Source organism: Budorcas taxicolor, chromosome 2, assembly GCF_023091745.1.
Source record: "Budorcas taxicolor isolate Tak-1 chromosome 2, Takin1.1, whole genome shotgun sequence".
Taxonomy (NCBI): domain Eukaryota; kingdom Metazoa; phylum Chordata; class Mammalia; order Artiodactyla; family Bovidae; genus Budorcas; species Budorcas taxicolor.
Window position 1 is genome coordinate 39,570,486 of NC_068911.1, and position 14,770 is coordinate 39,585,255.

At 49.0% G+C, this 14,770-nt stretch overlaps 1 protein-coding gene across 2 annotated transcripts in view; it reads left to right on the forward strand.

The window, feature by feature from the left end:
• Nucleotides 1–14,770, forward strand: part of ADCY9 (adenylate cyclase 9) — a 104,866-nt gene that overhangs the window by 70,537 nt on the left and 19,559 nt on the right. For both annotated transcript variants that reach the window (XM_052635924.1, XM_052635922.1), the window contains 4 exons: nucleotides 6,160–6,264; nucleotides 6,797–7,014; nucleotides 11,478–11,580; nucleotides 14,312–14,520. In XM_052635924.1, the coding sequence (XP_052491884.1) occupies nucleotides 6,160–6,264; nucleotides 6,797–7,014; nucleotides 11,478–11,580; nucleotides 14,312–14,520 (635 nt within the window). The remainder of the gene's footprint in view (nucleotides 1–6,159; nucleotides 6,265–6,796; nucleotides 7,015–11,477; nucleotides 11,581–14,311; nucleotides 14,521–14,770) is intronic.

The following is a 14,770-nucleotide window of genomic DNA, read 5'->3' on the forward strand; positions in this document are numbered from 1 at the left end:
TGGCGCCACCTCCCTGTCTTTGAAGTCTAGCTCAGTTAGTCTGTACCACTTGGTTATAACACACGCAACCTGAAATATGTGCTTTCATTTCTTATGCACCTTCCTGTGAGCTCTTTGCACGCAGGGCCCATGTGTTACATAACTTCAGTTTCTCCTGAGTGCCTAGCATGGTGCCTGGCATGAAGTAGATAAGTATAGCTTCCTTTTGGCTTTTTTAGCTTTTTCATGATGCACTAGCTCTGTAACTCTGCAGAGCTAGACTGAGGGCTGCACTGGAAGCCTGGGCAGAGCTGAGCAAGCCAAGGCGAATGCCTGCAGAGGTCTTGTTTTCTGCTCCTGTCACTCGCACCCCATGTGTCTGTAAGTTATCAGCCTGTTCACAGCTGGAGAATTGCCACCTGACATTTCATCAAATAGTCTGAGTACGGTGATGACCTGCTAAGAAACAGTAGTGGTGTCAGAGGTCAAGGGCTTTGGCCCTGAGGTTTTAGGTCAGAGGGAACTCTTCACACCCAGGCCTTGGCTTCTTGAGTGACTGGCTGTGAGTGATGCTGCTCAGGAAGGTCCTGGCATCCCATATTGTGGGGAAGGGGGTGCCCTAGAGTGCTGGCGCTCACCCACTGAGCCCCATGAGCTGTGAGAGCATCTTACGTTGCCTCTGAAAGGCCTCCCCAGGAGATATCTGCTTGGCTGATCTTCGTGCATTTGCCTCAGTCCCTTATTCAGAACACAGGGCATGTGCTCACAGGGCCTTTTTCCCTGTTTGCAGTTGGTAATGAGGCTAGTGGTATCGATTTGGCCACGTAGGGGCGATTCAGACAGGACCTGTTCCAGCTCATAAGGGTTATATTATACTTATATGGCTCTCGTGGTAAAGAATCTGTCTGCTTTTGCAGGAGAGGCAAGAGATGTGGGTTCGATCCCTGGGTCAGGAAGATCCCTGGAGGAGACCATGGCAACCCAATCCAGTATACTGGCCTGGAGAATCCCATGGACAGAGGAGCCTGGCGGGCTATAGTCCATAGGGTCGCACAGTCAGACATGACTGAAGCGACTTAGCATGCACACACACACACCTGGGACCACCCTGCTGTTTCAGTTGCTGTGGCTTTTTAAATGACTCTAAGAAAATGATCACCTCTTTGATCTCCTTGTTATTTATATGTGAAGTCATTATGAATAGGCTCAATCCAGTTTGAGGACATGAGGGCCTTTTATTTCATTGTATCAGTAGATGGAAAAAGTAACAGACTTTTCTCTTTCTCTGTCTGTGTGTGCAGTTTGTGCATGAATGCTCAGTTCTGTGTGACTCTCTGCAACCCCATGGGCTGTAGCCCACCAGGCTCCTCTGTCTATGGGATTTTCCAGGTGAGAATACTGGAGTGGGTGCCATTTCCTCCTCCAGGGATCTTCCTGACCCAGGGATTGAACTCACGTCAGTTTAGACATTAAATATTTATTGTAAAAGGGCTTCCCTGATGGCTCAGAGGTTAAAGCGTCTGCCTGGAATGTGGGAGACCTGGGTCCAATCCCTGAATTGGGAAGATCCCCTGGAGAAGGAAATGGCAACCCATAGTTGTCTGAGTTAACTGGTGGTGATGGTTGCACAATTCTGTGACTATACTAAAGACTATGAATTATATACCTTAGATGGTGAGTTGGATAGATACAATGTAAATTGTACCTCCATGAAGCTGCTGTACAAATAAGGACATAGTAATCTGAATGCTGGCTCTGAAATGTGGATGCAAAGCCAGTTTTGTTTTTTTTAAAGGACTTTTCAAGTTGCGTCTATATTTTTAGTCATGTGCATGTTTTCTTCAATTAGGAGGAAGCACATCACATATAAATCGATAGCTCTTCCTTGTAGAACAACTCCAGCTAATAGATTATAAAAAGAATGAGAGAAAGAAAATCAGCTTCAGAGCATCACAGTAATAATTGCTTCAGGCAAGATCCATTGGTGAGTTCTAACTGAAGTGGATAAAAGTTTAGGGACAAACAGGACATTTGCATAGCCTCCAAGCATATCCCTTCAGGTAGTTATTCATTTTAAAGGGAAGGATATTGAGGGAGTTCCCTGGTGACCCAGTGGTTATGGCTCTGCACTTTCACTGCCCTGGCCCAGGTTTAGTTCCTGGTCAGGGAACTGAAGATCGCCCAAACTGTGCAGCTCAGCCAATAAATGAACAAATAAAGGGAAGAAGAGTAACTTGGCAGTGGAAAACCTAGCAGAGCCCGCCTTCAATGATGGTTAGCATCACGATGAATGAAACCAACCCCCACCACCGCATGTTACGTGCAGAGAAGAGCGCATCCCCTCTATGGGATTCTTCCCTCAAACCCCAAACCTCCATCAGCTTCTGAGAAAACATTAGCTAAATCCAAGTTCAAGGGCCAGGACTCATCAAAAGCGTCAGACTGGAGGAGACTAAATGTGCGTGGGATCCTGGAACAGGGAAAGAACATCTGAATGAAAACTGCATCAGGGACTTCCCTGGTGGCCCAGTGGTTAAGACTCCCAGGGGTTAGGACTCCATGGCTGGAGCCACAGGTTCGATCCCTGGTCGGGGAACAAAGATCCCACATGCCATGTGCCATGGCCAAAATAAATAAATAAAGTAAAATACATACAGTGAAAGCAAATCTGTTGCAAATAGTGGAATGAATTTTGACAAATCAGTATTTTTTTTTTTTTTTTAATCTGCAGTGTGGTTAATAGTATGGTGCCAGTGTTAAGGTCTTAGTTTTGATAACTGGACCACGGTTCATGTACGATACTAACTTTCGGTGAAGCTTGGGTTTTCGTATGGGACTCTCTGAATTGTCTTTCCCACTCTGTTTAAGTCTAAAAGTGTTCAAAGTAAAACATTAAGTATACACATACAAAATATTATGTTTGTATTGTTTTGTTACAAATATAGGTATTATTGTTATATACTACACTACACGTGAATTGAAATGGGAAGGTTAGTCCAGTTCACTCAGTTGGCATCATCAGGTGGTAGAGTATTGCACATGTAGGGAATTTCCCCAAACACCAAATATTTTCTTACTTTGACTTTCTGATGGAACTTTATCATAGCACAATGACACTCTTCTTGCCTTATCAGCCTTGGTCGTTAAACTCAGTGATCGTTTAGGGCTCAGAAACCTGAGGAGGTTTCCAGGGTTCTGCACTCCCTGACTTGGAGGTTTCGCACCTGGTTCCTACAGCTGTGTGTTTCGTTTGTTTGTTACTTTGCCTCCAGTATTTGTAGGCCATCCGCTTGCTGTTCTTACCGCTTCTGGATGCCTTTCGTTTTCTGTAATAATTACTGCTTCTGTCTTCCTCTAATATTTGGCTTCTACTTTTCTCTAGGATTTTGTTAACAGCAGTCATCCATTTGGGAGTGTGCATGCCTGTGTCGACCCACTAGCTTGGGGAGAGTGCCTGGCCCTCCCGGGACAGGCTGCAGCCTGGGCAGCCTCTGCCCCACGTGGCAGGTGGCCCCTGTTCACCCAGAGGTGTCACGTGTGTGGTTGGGGTCCACACCTGTGACTCTGGGCCGGTCCCTTCTCTCTGTGCCTCAGTGCCCTCGGGTGGGAAATGGGCTGATTGCAGTGTTACCCAGGTGCTTGTGAGGACTCAGCACAGGCCCCTGTGGGTCATGCATGCTCTTGCTGCGTGCGTGCTCCTGTCTGCCATGTTCTACCTGCGTCTCGAGTTTAGGAGGCAAGGGACACTTCTCCTGGTCCTAGGAGGCTTGCTGAGACTGAGCAGGCAAAGCAGGACTTTCCTCATATTTCCTCCTTGATTCTCAGAAGAGAGGTCTCCCTGTCCCCCTCCCCTTCCCTGACAGCTATTGGCTTAGAGCTGGTTTTATCTTGTGAAGAGAAGTAGTCTTGAAGAAGAAACTATCTTATAGCTCCGTGCCATACATTCTAAAGAGAATGTAAGGTGTGTGTGTTGAAATGTGAAATGTGTTAAAAACAAATACAGAGGCACCCAAGTGTGTTAGAGAAATAGTTCCAACCTCCCCTCCAGAGCTCTCGTCCCGATGGGGGTGGCCGAGGAGTAACCTGGGAAGATGCAGAGCTTGCTCCTGGCCGTCTCCACGGGAGCTTGGGTTTCCTGGGCAACAGCCAGCACGCTGCTTGGTGCGAACAGTCCCTTGTCCCGGGGACCTTAGCTGGTCTTGGTGAAGCTTGGTGCCACTTAAAAGAGCCAGGAGGTGGCTATAACTGCCCGGGTCACTTCAGGAGAACAAAGCAGAGGAGATCAAAGTGCCAGGATTATTCTTGGGTCCCGTTTGTGCCAAGAAAAGAGGCAGAGAGAGGCTGTTGCTTGGTGGTCAGGGGTCAGGAGCCCCATGGTCTGACCCCCCACTGTGGCCAGTCACTTCTGCCTCGCAGCAGTGAAAGGAGGATTAACAGAGATCAGGCACACGAGATCATGGGTGTCACATGGATAAGCACCTGACAGGGTGCATTGGCACATGCTAGGCACTGAGGTGTCTCCATGTCTTGGCAGCTGCTGTCATTAGAACAGTGGCTTTGACCTACTGCGCCTGCAGAGAGGCTGCCCTGCATGTCAGCTGCTCAGTTCAGGCGTGCCCCCAGAGCCCCCAGCAAGGGCTTCTTGGGGTCAGAGATGCTGACAGCTGTTCAAGGGGAGAGACAGGCCTTTAATGATCTAGCAAACGTTTCACAGAGGGTATTTGTGTGCCTGACAAAACCCAGTATGTAAGGTGTTTTAATCCAATTAAAGCAAAGCAGGCAAATAGTTCAAGTTGCTGTGTGTCTAGGGGGCAGGGGATCAAACCCACCCACTGTTACCTAGTGAGACCCTCATGGAGCACAAGGGGCTCCCCTCAGAGATCAAGGGAATGTCGAGATATGAGAACATCTCCATCAGGGCAGACATATTTCTCTAAGGTTTCTGTTTCATTTGTTTTAAACTTAGAATCAATACAGTTTCTCCCAGAAAAGAAAAGGGATTTGAACTTTGGTTTGTGAGAAACGAAATCCCTACCCTTTCTATTTGGTTGGCCAAAAGGTTCGTTTGGGTTTTTCTGCACGATGGTATGAAAATCCGAACAAGCTTTTTGGCCAATGCAATACTGTCCTGGTCGGTACTTGTTTACAAATTGAAGTATGGTTGTTGTACGATATGATACAAGTTGTGATGTTAAGTCTCTCCAGCCGGGTCCAGCTCTGTGACCCTATGGACTGCAGCGAGTCAGTCTCCTCTGTCCCTGGGATTCCTCAGGCAAGAATTATAGGTATACAGTATAGCGGTTGACATATCTTCTCTTTGTAGTTATTGTAAACTACAGGCTATATTCCCTGTGTGGTATCATACTATACCTGGCAGTGTTGGGTCTTTTCAAGGTCAGCTAATTCCTGCAAACGTGTGAGAAGGGCTGGGTCTGTAAGCTCGTCCCTCTGCTTTACAAGAACAGCCCACCTTCCCAGGGAGCTTGAGAACCTTCACTTAGGGTTCGAGTGTGGGTTAGCGGCTAGTTTAACAAGAGCTGTATTGAGATATAACTCACATACAATAAAATTCACCCTTGTAGAGCATCTAATTCAGTGGTTTTTAGTATGTTCGTAAAGTTGTACAGCCATCGCCATGGTCAATTTTGGAACATTTTCATTCCCCTGAAAAGAAACCCCACACCCATTCCAGTCACTCTGCATCATCCCCTTATGCCTCTCATTCTTGTGAACCACTAGTCTCCTTTCTGTCTCTGTGGAGTCACCTTTTCTGGACATTTTATACGGATGGAGTCTTACGATACATGGCCTCTTGTGTCTGGCTGCTTTCACTGAGCGAGTTTTCAAGGTTCATGCATTTTGACGTGTATATCAGGGCTTTATCCCTTTGGAGAGCTGAATAATGTTTCGTTCTATGGACATCCCCCGTTTCATTGATCACTCATCCACTGATGGACATTTGAGTTGTTTCTGCTAAAGAGTAGCCACTGTTAGGGTGCATTCACGTACAGGCCTCTGTGTGGATGTGTTTCCATTTTCACGCTGCCTAAGACGTTTGGTAAACTTTCCACTGGGTTGTGCCCTTCTTGTGTGACAGATTGCAACAGCAGCGGACTCATCTGAGTCACGTAGTGAGCTGTGTTGCCCGAGTGAGCTCTACGCTCTGTGCTCTTCTTGTAGACCTGCCCGTCATGTGGAATCACGTTCACTCCCAAGCCAGAAGCTGGTGCAGAAGGCGGAGCGGTCCAGAACGGCTGTCAGGAGGAGCCCAAGAACAGCACCAAGGTACCGGCTCTCAACCCTGGTCCCTTGCCAGCGCCTCTTTCAGTGTGCCCACCAGAGGGGATGTCCTGTCGGGTCAGCTTCTCAGTTCTGAGGGTAACTCCTCCTGGGTAACATCACTGCACACCTTCTAGTCCTCTGGGTTTGGACAGACGGATAAAGAGCAGGATGGATGCTGACCTGATGGGACTCCCTGATGGCAGTGAGGCCTGAGGATGTGTGGCTGAGGGGAGTTTGGGAGGCTCTGTGGGGCTGGAAGCTGGACTCAGCAGCTGGTGGAAGGTGGATGTGGAAGAGAAGAGGGGCCTCCTCAGAGTGAGAGAGGAGTCTGTCCCCACCACCATCCTGGTTGCCTGGAGGAGCAGGGGGAGTGGGGAGAAGCAGACGGTTGTTCAAGTTAGAGCAGAGACCCAGAGGTGCAGGTTGCGGCGTGTGGGGCACAGTCCAGGGGCCTCTGGTGTGGCTGCGTCGGGGGGACGGTGCTACTGTGGCCCACGTGCCAGCCTCTGCATTCACCCCACTTGTCCTGATGTAGGCCTCCGGAGGACCCAGCTCCAAAACGCAAAATGGACTTCTGAGCCCTCCCCCAGAGGAGAAGCTCACCAACAGTCAGACCTCTCTGTGCGAGATCTTACAGGAGAAGGGCAGGTGGGCAGGCGTGAGCCTGGATCAGTCGGCTCTCCTTCCGCTGAGGTTCAAGAACATCCGGGAGAAAACAGACGCCCACTTTGTCGATGTTATCAAGGAAGACAGGTAAGAGGGAGCCAAGATTTATAGGTAGATGCACCGTGCCACCCCCACCCCCGCCCCCGCTGCTGCTTTTCTGAGTTCCCTTGCCCCCCAATGTGTTTGCCCTCCAGTGTCAGTGTGTCAATAATTTGAAACTAACACAGTGAATAATACGGAGGATTCCCTTTACTCCCTTTGTACCCAGTTTACCAACGTTTAACATTTTACTGTGCTTGCTTCATCCTCTTTTCTCTCCCTGTGAAAGTTATGTGTGGTGTTTTTTTTTCCTAAACCATTTGCAGTACATTGGACACATTGTGCTCTCTACCCCTTAAAACTGTATTTCCTGAGAACAGGGGCGTTCTTGTATATGATCATAGTTACAGGCTGCAGTTCCTGTTCCGGTTTTGTCAGGTGGCCCCCTGTGTCCCTGACAGCATGTCCTCTCCTCTGGTCCGGGACCTGGTCCAGGGTCACATGCTGTGTTACATGGTTGTCAGGCCTCTTCCATCTTCAAATCTGGAGGCAGTTCCTCAGCCATCCTTCATCTTCCAAGACATTGATGTTTTTGAAGCATGCAGGCCAGGCTCGTATATAAAATCTTCCTGAGGTTGGATTTGTGTTGAATCCCTCAGGATTCTGTCTGGGCTGTGAGTGTGTCCACACCCAATGGAGGGGACTTGCCTTCTCCGGCCCCAGAGGCCCAAGGCACCCTTGTGATGACCTTTGTTGGGCAGTGAAATTGATCATCTGGGAGAGTGTTGCCAGCTTCTGCAGTCTGTGCTTGTTTTCTCCCTGTGACTAGTCAGCTACCCATGGGATCATGTAGAGATCCCATTCCTCATCGCACTTCACTTGACTCATCTCCACTGATGACTCTTGCCTGTAATAGTCCTTACTGTGCTGGGCAGCATGGCGACTGTCCTGCTGCAGCACTGACGGCGCATTCACCACGTAACACTTGGCATTCTGCAGTGAGCAGCCTCTCCCCACTTACCACGTAATCTCTCCATGTATGGACATAGAAATCCATGTAAACCCGCATGGAGTCCTGGTTTACTTAACAGGGCATCATTGATCACTGTCCTAATGAGTGTGATGCCCTAGTCGTCCTGAATCTGACCATAGGAAGCCCCTGTTCAGGCTGGCTCTTGCATCCTTTTGACATAGCTCTTTCATTTGTTTTGAGCCATTTCTTACTTTCCAGCACAACAACTCATTTTATATTTTCCCTGCCCCAGCACAAGCATCAGCTATTTCTCCAAAGAGCCTTGGCTCCTTTTAGTGAAAAATGGCACTTATATACGTTAGTTATTAATGTTCGATTGATTGTCTTTGTAATCAAAGGCATATACTCACTATGTGACTTCATTCCTTTTACATTCATTAGAACTTGTTCTGTGATTTCTGCATGTGGTCTGTTTTGGTCAACGTACGATACACACTTAAAAAGAATGAAAACTCTGCATTCTCAGGATGTTGCAATCCATAAACCTCAATTAGATTCAGGTGATTGGCAGCAGTGATCAGATCATGTGTCTCTCTACTGAAAATTTGGGCTGTTTTTCTACCCATTATGGAGATAACTGTTAAGATTATTTCTATCAATTATTGAGATAATAAATAATCTCCAGCTATGGTTATGGAATTGTCTGTATCTATCTCACAGAATTGTCTGTGTCTCTGTCTCTTTGTTTCAAGTATTTTGAAGCTCTTTTTTAGGTACATACACACTTGTGAGTGTTATATATTCCTGGTAATTAATCCTTTTATCATTTTGAAGTGTCCATCTTTGTGCCTAGTAATACTCTGTCTTGAAGACTGCTTTATCTGATATTAACAGTCACTCTAGCTACTGTTTGCATGCTATATCATTTTCCATTAAAAAAAATTAAAACCTGCGTCTTTATATTTGAAATACATCTCCTGTGGGTCTTGTGTTTTAAATCGCTCTGACAATATCTGCCTTTTTATTATATTTTAATATATTTTGTTTTTAGCCATACCTCTTTGCATTATGTTTCTTTTAGTGGTTGCTCTAGGCAGTCTTATATTTTTGTAGTCTTCCTATCGTTAATACTATATCATTTCACTTTAAATGTAGAAATCTTATATCAGTGTAGGTACATCACCTCTCCTCTCATCCCTTATGTTATGGTTTTCACATGTTACATATATATACATTATAAACAACAACCTCCAATTCCAACTTCTTGGTAACCTCAGGTTGTTCTCTCTTGATTGTTTTTTGTTGAGGAGGGACCATGTTTTCCTGATTCCTTGCTTGTCTAGTAATTTTGGATTATGTTGTGCACATTGTATACAAAACTCTCCATTCTGTTACTTTGCTTTGAAGAGTATCAACTTTTTGTTTGTTTCAGCAGCCAGATAAGTGATCTGAACTCAAATGCTAAACTCTGTCTCCCCTGAGGTGGGCAGCAGCTGTTCTTTTTGCCTTTATTAGGCTGCTTGGAGTTGGCTGCACACGTGCATTTCAAGGGTCTGCCAGGGATGGGAGCAGAGCCTGTGTGCAGAATGTAGGGCTCTCCCTTCTCTGGTCCTCTCCCTCTGGGATGTCCAACCTCATTTTCCATCTGTGGGCATGCTGAACTCTCTCTCCTGGTTTTCCAAGTCAGTGAGATGGGAGCTTTCCTATCTGAGTTGTAGCCGTCCTACACATGGTGCTGACTAATGGCTCTCTGCAGATGAAAAAAACCCCACAAATTCAACTTCTTCCAAGTGTAGCTCCATTTTCTCACTGCCTTCGGCCGATCGCCAGTGCTTTCAGTTGTTTTTATATTTTGTTCAGGGTTTACCTTGTGACTCAGATGGTTAAGAATCTGCCTATAATGCAGGAGACTCAGGTTCAATTCCTGGGTCAGGAAGATCCCCTGGAGAAGGAAATGGCAACCCACTCCTGAATTCTTGCCTGGGAAATCCCTTAGACAGAGGAGCCTGGTGGGCTAGCATCCATAGGGTTGTCAAGAGTTGGACACGACTGGGTGACTAACACTTCAGGGTGTGTGGTCGCTATCTGAGAAGGGATTGATCCAACACGAGCTCATCCCTGTTCCCAGAAGTGGGACGGCCCAGTATTCATTTCAAACGAGCAGCACGGCTTACAGTGTGGATCCTGCCTCTTGACTCTTTGCAACCCCATGGACTATACAGTCCATGGAATTCTCCAGGCCAGAATACTGGAGTGTAGCCATTCCCTTCTCCAGGGGATCTTCCCAACCCAGGGATTGAACCCAGGTCTCTCGCAGTGCAGGCAGATTCTTTACCAGCTGAGCCACCAGGGGCAGGAGACTGGGGTCTGGTTCCTGGGTTGGGAAGATCCCCTGGAGAAGGGAAAGGCTACCTACTCCAGTATTCTGGCCTAGAAAATTTCATGGACTGTATAGTCCATGGGGTTGCAAAGAGTCAGACACGACTGAGCCACTTTCACTTTGCCTCTTGACTGCAGAAATAAAACCATTATGTTTCCTCCTTGTAGCTGCCTTGTTGCTTTTCCCTCTGTCTACACTCACCAAGTGAAAGGGAAGATGGGGTGGCGGTCAACACTTGGGGCTGGCATTTTTTTCTCTTCTGAACCTGAGAGCCAGTAAGGAGTCTCACACTTAGCACCAGGAGCCGTCTGAGCATGGAAAGGAGGAAGTGCAGTGGCCCTTGCTGTGTGCTGGGCGCCTGATAGGCACTTCGTGTATTTTATCTGCTTTAATCATTCTGGTAGTTACTGTGTGAAGCAGAGAGACAGCCCACAGCTATATTTTCGTTTTAAAATTATATTAACATCCCCTTAGATTTATAGTAATTTTCTGCAGGATAGAAAGGATATGACTATTTGCTAGCCATCCGTAAAAGAATGAGAGAGCCATGTAAAGCAGGCTTGATTTCTCTGCTATTAAAATCATCGAGCATTATCATTTTTCAGGTTTCACACGCAATCTGCATATGTGACAACAGCTCCAAAATTACACTGACTGTAAACACAATTTTGTGATAACAACCTGTTAGCGGTGACAGTGGTAATTACTGTCAGTGCTCTGAGTGACAGGACAGCCGGTTCTGAATTATGTGTGCGAGGAAGCCTCCGAATCCACATAAGCACGATCCATGCAGGGACCTGCTGGTCCTTCAGAGGGGAGCGTTTCATGGAACAAAAAAAGCTGCCACCTCCTTCTAATTCTGCATGCCAGAAGATGTTTTCAAAAGCACAGTTCTACTGCTGTCTGTTATATTTATGGTGAATGGGCATTCTTTCATGGAGGTGCAGCCTGAAATGGGATTCTGTATAGAAGCATGAAGGACTTTCCAGAGAGTTCTAAAGGGGTGGTCGAACAATGTCTATTGTGCAGTGACTTTCAGGTGCAGCCTTTGTGACACGCTTCACAAATGGCATCTCCGTAGCTAACGGTGATCCTCTGAGAGAATGAATGTGGCAGCTGTGCTGCATGTTGATTGACTGCGTTTATCATCTCTTCTAGCCTGATGAAAGACTACTTTTTTAAGCCGCCCATTAACCAGTTCAGCTTGAACTTCCTGGATCCGGAGCTCGAGCGGGCCTACAGGACCAGCTATCAAGAAGAGGTGTGTGTTTCCTCATAGTTTTACTGAAGACATGCCAGTTTTACTCAGTAGTTCTTAGTCTTGTGCTTGGGCAGCCTTTTTTCATTTTCCTGAGCAATGGGAAATTGAAGGCTCATTTTGATCTCCCACAGTCTGTACGTAAGCCCTGAAATGTATGTAAGCCCTGAATTTCATCTGTATGTGAATGTCACCACAAGGGAGAAAACCCTAAATCTGTCTACAGCAGCTCAGCTTGTCACCTCTTGGTCTCCTTTCCCTTCAGCTGGTGGGTGCCCAGGCTCCCCGGCCGTGTTCCAGCCCCTGGAGGCCTAGTATGGCGAGGGGGCTCCAGCCCCACCTATTCTGTTCTCCAGCAGGACTTCTCTCCCTGTTCCCTGTTGGCTTTCTTCCCACTGAGGTGGGACACAAGTCAGAGGCCTGCCACCTCGCTGGGCTTTCCCAGATGCTTCAGGGCTGAGCTCCCCTCCATTGCCTTCCCCTGCCTTAATTCCTGCTGTCCTATAACTCTGAGCCCAAACCTCACTTCCTCCAAGAAAGTCCCTGACTGCAGACTGGATTTCCCCTCCGTTATACCGTGTCTTCACAGCTGGAATCCCATTTTGAAACCTCTTCTTGTGGGACTGTTGAATCATATGCCTCCCTCCCTGGACTCTCAGCCTGGGGAGGCAGAAGCCCATCTCTTATTCTCTATTCTGTATGGTGTCCAGTCCTCAAACCTGCAAGCGCTTGGTGGGGCTTGATGGGAGCAGTGGACAGAAGCAGTAGCCTAGGGCCTGGTTTGAGTTACAAGCAGCCAGCCCCCTGCAGTCTTCCCAGACCTAACCTGGCTTAGTGTTACAAGGTCAAAAACACATACCCTCCCAGCCCAGAGCCGAAAGGATTTCTCCTTCGACTTCCATTTGTTCATCCAGAGGATCAGCCCTTAGTGTCTGCTGCATCCAGGGCCCGACCAGGCTCAAAAGTCCTGGTGAACCAGACAGGGTGGGCCATGCCTGTGGGGTTGGGTTTCATGAGCCTCTTGGGACCTGAATACCTGTGAACACCCCAGGCGGGGCTCCTCGTGTGGACTTTCGAGTCAGTTGATTGATGCCTGGAGAGCAGAACATCATCTCATTTTTAGTCCTTTCAAGCAGGTTTACGATGATCCCCGTTTTGCCAAAAGAAAGCCAAGGCCAGGGAAGGTTGAGGGCTGAGACCTCATCGCTAGAGTGGAATACCCCCCAACCCCAGTACTGAGTGTAGAGCCTCCCTAGCAGCAGGCACGGGCTACCCACCCCTCTCGTCACCAGATGCTCCCTGAGCATCCTGCTCCTGGGACCGAGGCAGAGAGATGACAGATGCTCTCAGGGAAGCAGTAACCTGGCAGAAGTCAGAACCCAGACCCCTGGGTCCTGAAAAGCCCTCAGAGCACACTGACCCCAGGTTGAGGGCCTAGAGGGAGCCCTTGTTACTGGGAGGGCTGGCAACTAACCCAGTGAAGAAACGTTGCAGAGAGGGGCCAGCAGCTGCAAACCTTGGAGATGAGATGGAGCCTGGGTACCTCCAGGGATCTGGGGGCGCTTCCATCTGGCAGATGGGGTGGAGGTGGCAGGTGGGCAGCTTCCTGCACGGTGGACGTTATGTCAAAGGCCAGGGGGAGCTGGGAAGAATCCAGAACAGGGGGTGGCACCATCAGACTGTACTGTATAAAGGTCACGTGGCCGAGCCATAGAAGGTGATGAGAGTGGATGAGCCTGTAGTCTAGGGTGCAGGTGGGGTGCTGCCCCTGGAACTTGGGGCAGGGTGGCGAGGAGGGGAGGGTTGCAGGAGCAGTGGAAGGTTCTGGTCCGTCCCCGCTTAGGCCCCCACTGCACTCAGTGTTTTCCCAGTGAAGCTTCACCATCGCCCATAAGGTGTTGGTCCAGAGTTCATCCTTGTTCCCAGATAAAGAAACGAGGCCCAGGTACAATGGGTGACGTGGTCAAGGCACCACAGCCCTGGCTGGGCTCCTCCTCGCCTGTGTGACCTTGGGTGGCCCCTCACCTTGGCCTCTGACCTGTGCCCTGAGACGAGGAGCATTTCCTCCTCAAGAACTGTGTGAGCATGGAGTGAGGCCGGTCCCTGCAAGGGTCCACCTGATGCTTGGAGCTGGCCTCTCTCTTGGACTCTGGCTTTGTTATCATTTCTCCCCTTTGCTGTGATTCCCTAGTACCCCGTGCATGTCACACTGACCATACCACCATCTCAGACCCTCGTCTGCCCACCATGGGGCTGTGAGCCCCCCAGGGGCATTGTTTCCCGCCTGTCCATCCCCCCTGCACCCTGTGCAGACCCAGGCCCAGAGCAGACTCTTGCCATCACTGTTACTGCTGACCTGCTGCTGCTCTAGCCCCGCCTTCTGCCTCTGTCAGGAAGCCCCGAGTCTGGGACCTGGCTTCTAGCACGTGACTTTCCTGTCAGCAGCATACTTCGGGCTCAGTGTGTCACACGCCTGTGAGAATTTACTGGTTTGTACTCAGCTGCTCTGTGACCTTGGACAAATTTCTGTACTTCTCTGTGCCTCAGTTTCCTCACTGTTGGGCAGGGGGTAGTAGTAGGGAGATGGCTGTGTGAAGCATTTCTCACCCTGCACCTGGTCCGTAGGAGGCAAGTGCTTAGCAGACATCACTGTTTTCCGCCTGGATCGCCTTCCTCCAGGTAGGTACGTCCAGCAGTGTCTGTTAACATTCCCCCACCACCACCTCCCAAACAGGTTATAAAGAATTCTCCCGTGAAGACTTTTGCCAGTGCCACCTTCAGCTCCCTCCTGGATGTGCTTCTGTCGGCAACAGTGTTTCTGATTCTCTCCATCACCTGCTTCCTGAAGTACGGGGCCACCTCCACGCCGCCCCCGCCGGCCGCTGTGGCAGTCTTCGGAGCGGCCCTGCTGCTGGAGATCCTGTCCCTCGTGGTCTCTGTCAGGTAAAGGCCCACCTGCAGGCAGCTCCACAGCTGTTAGCCTTCAGCTCCCTCTGCTGGCGTAGCTGCCAGCCGGCTCCGTGAGTGCATTTCTGGACAGTCCTCTTCTCTTCCCTGGCCCAGCCCTGCTTCATAGACTCCTCCCTCGCGAACCCCTCAGCACAGGGGGTCTCCCTCCTTACCTGCAGGTCAGTGTCCTCTGCAGCCTCGACGCCACCAGTTAAGTCCCTTGAGCTCCCAAACCAGACACTTA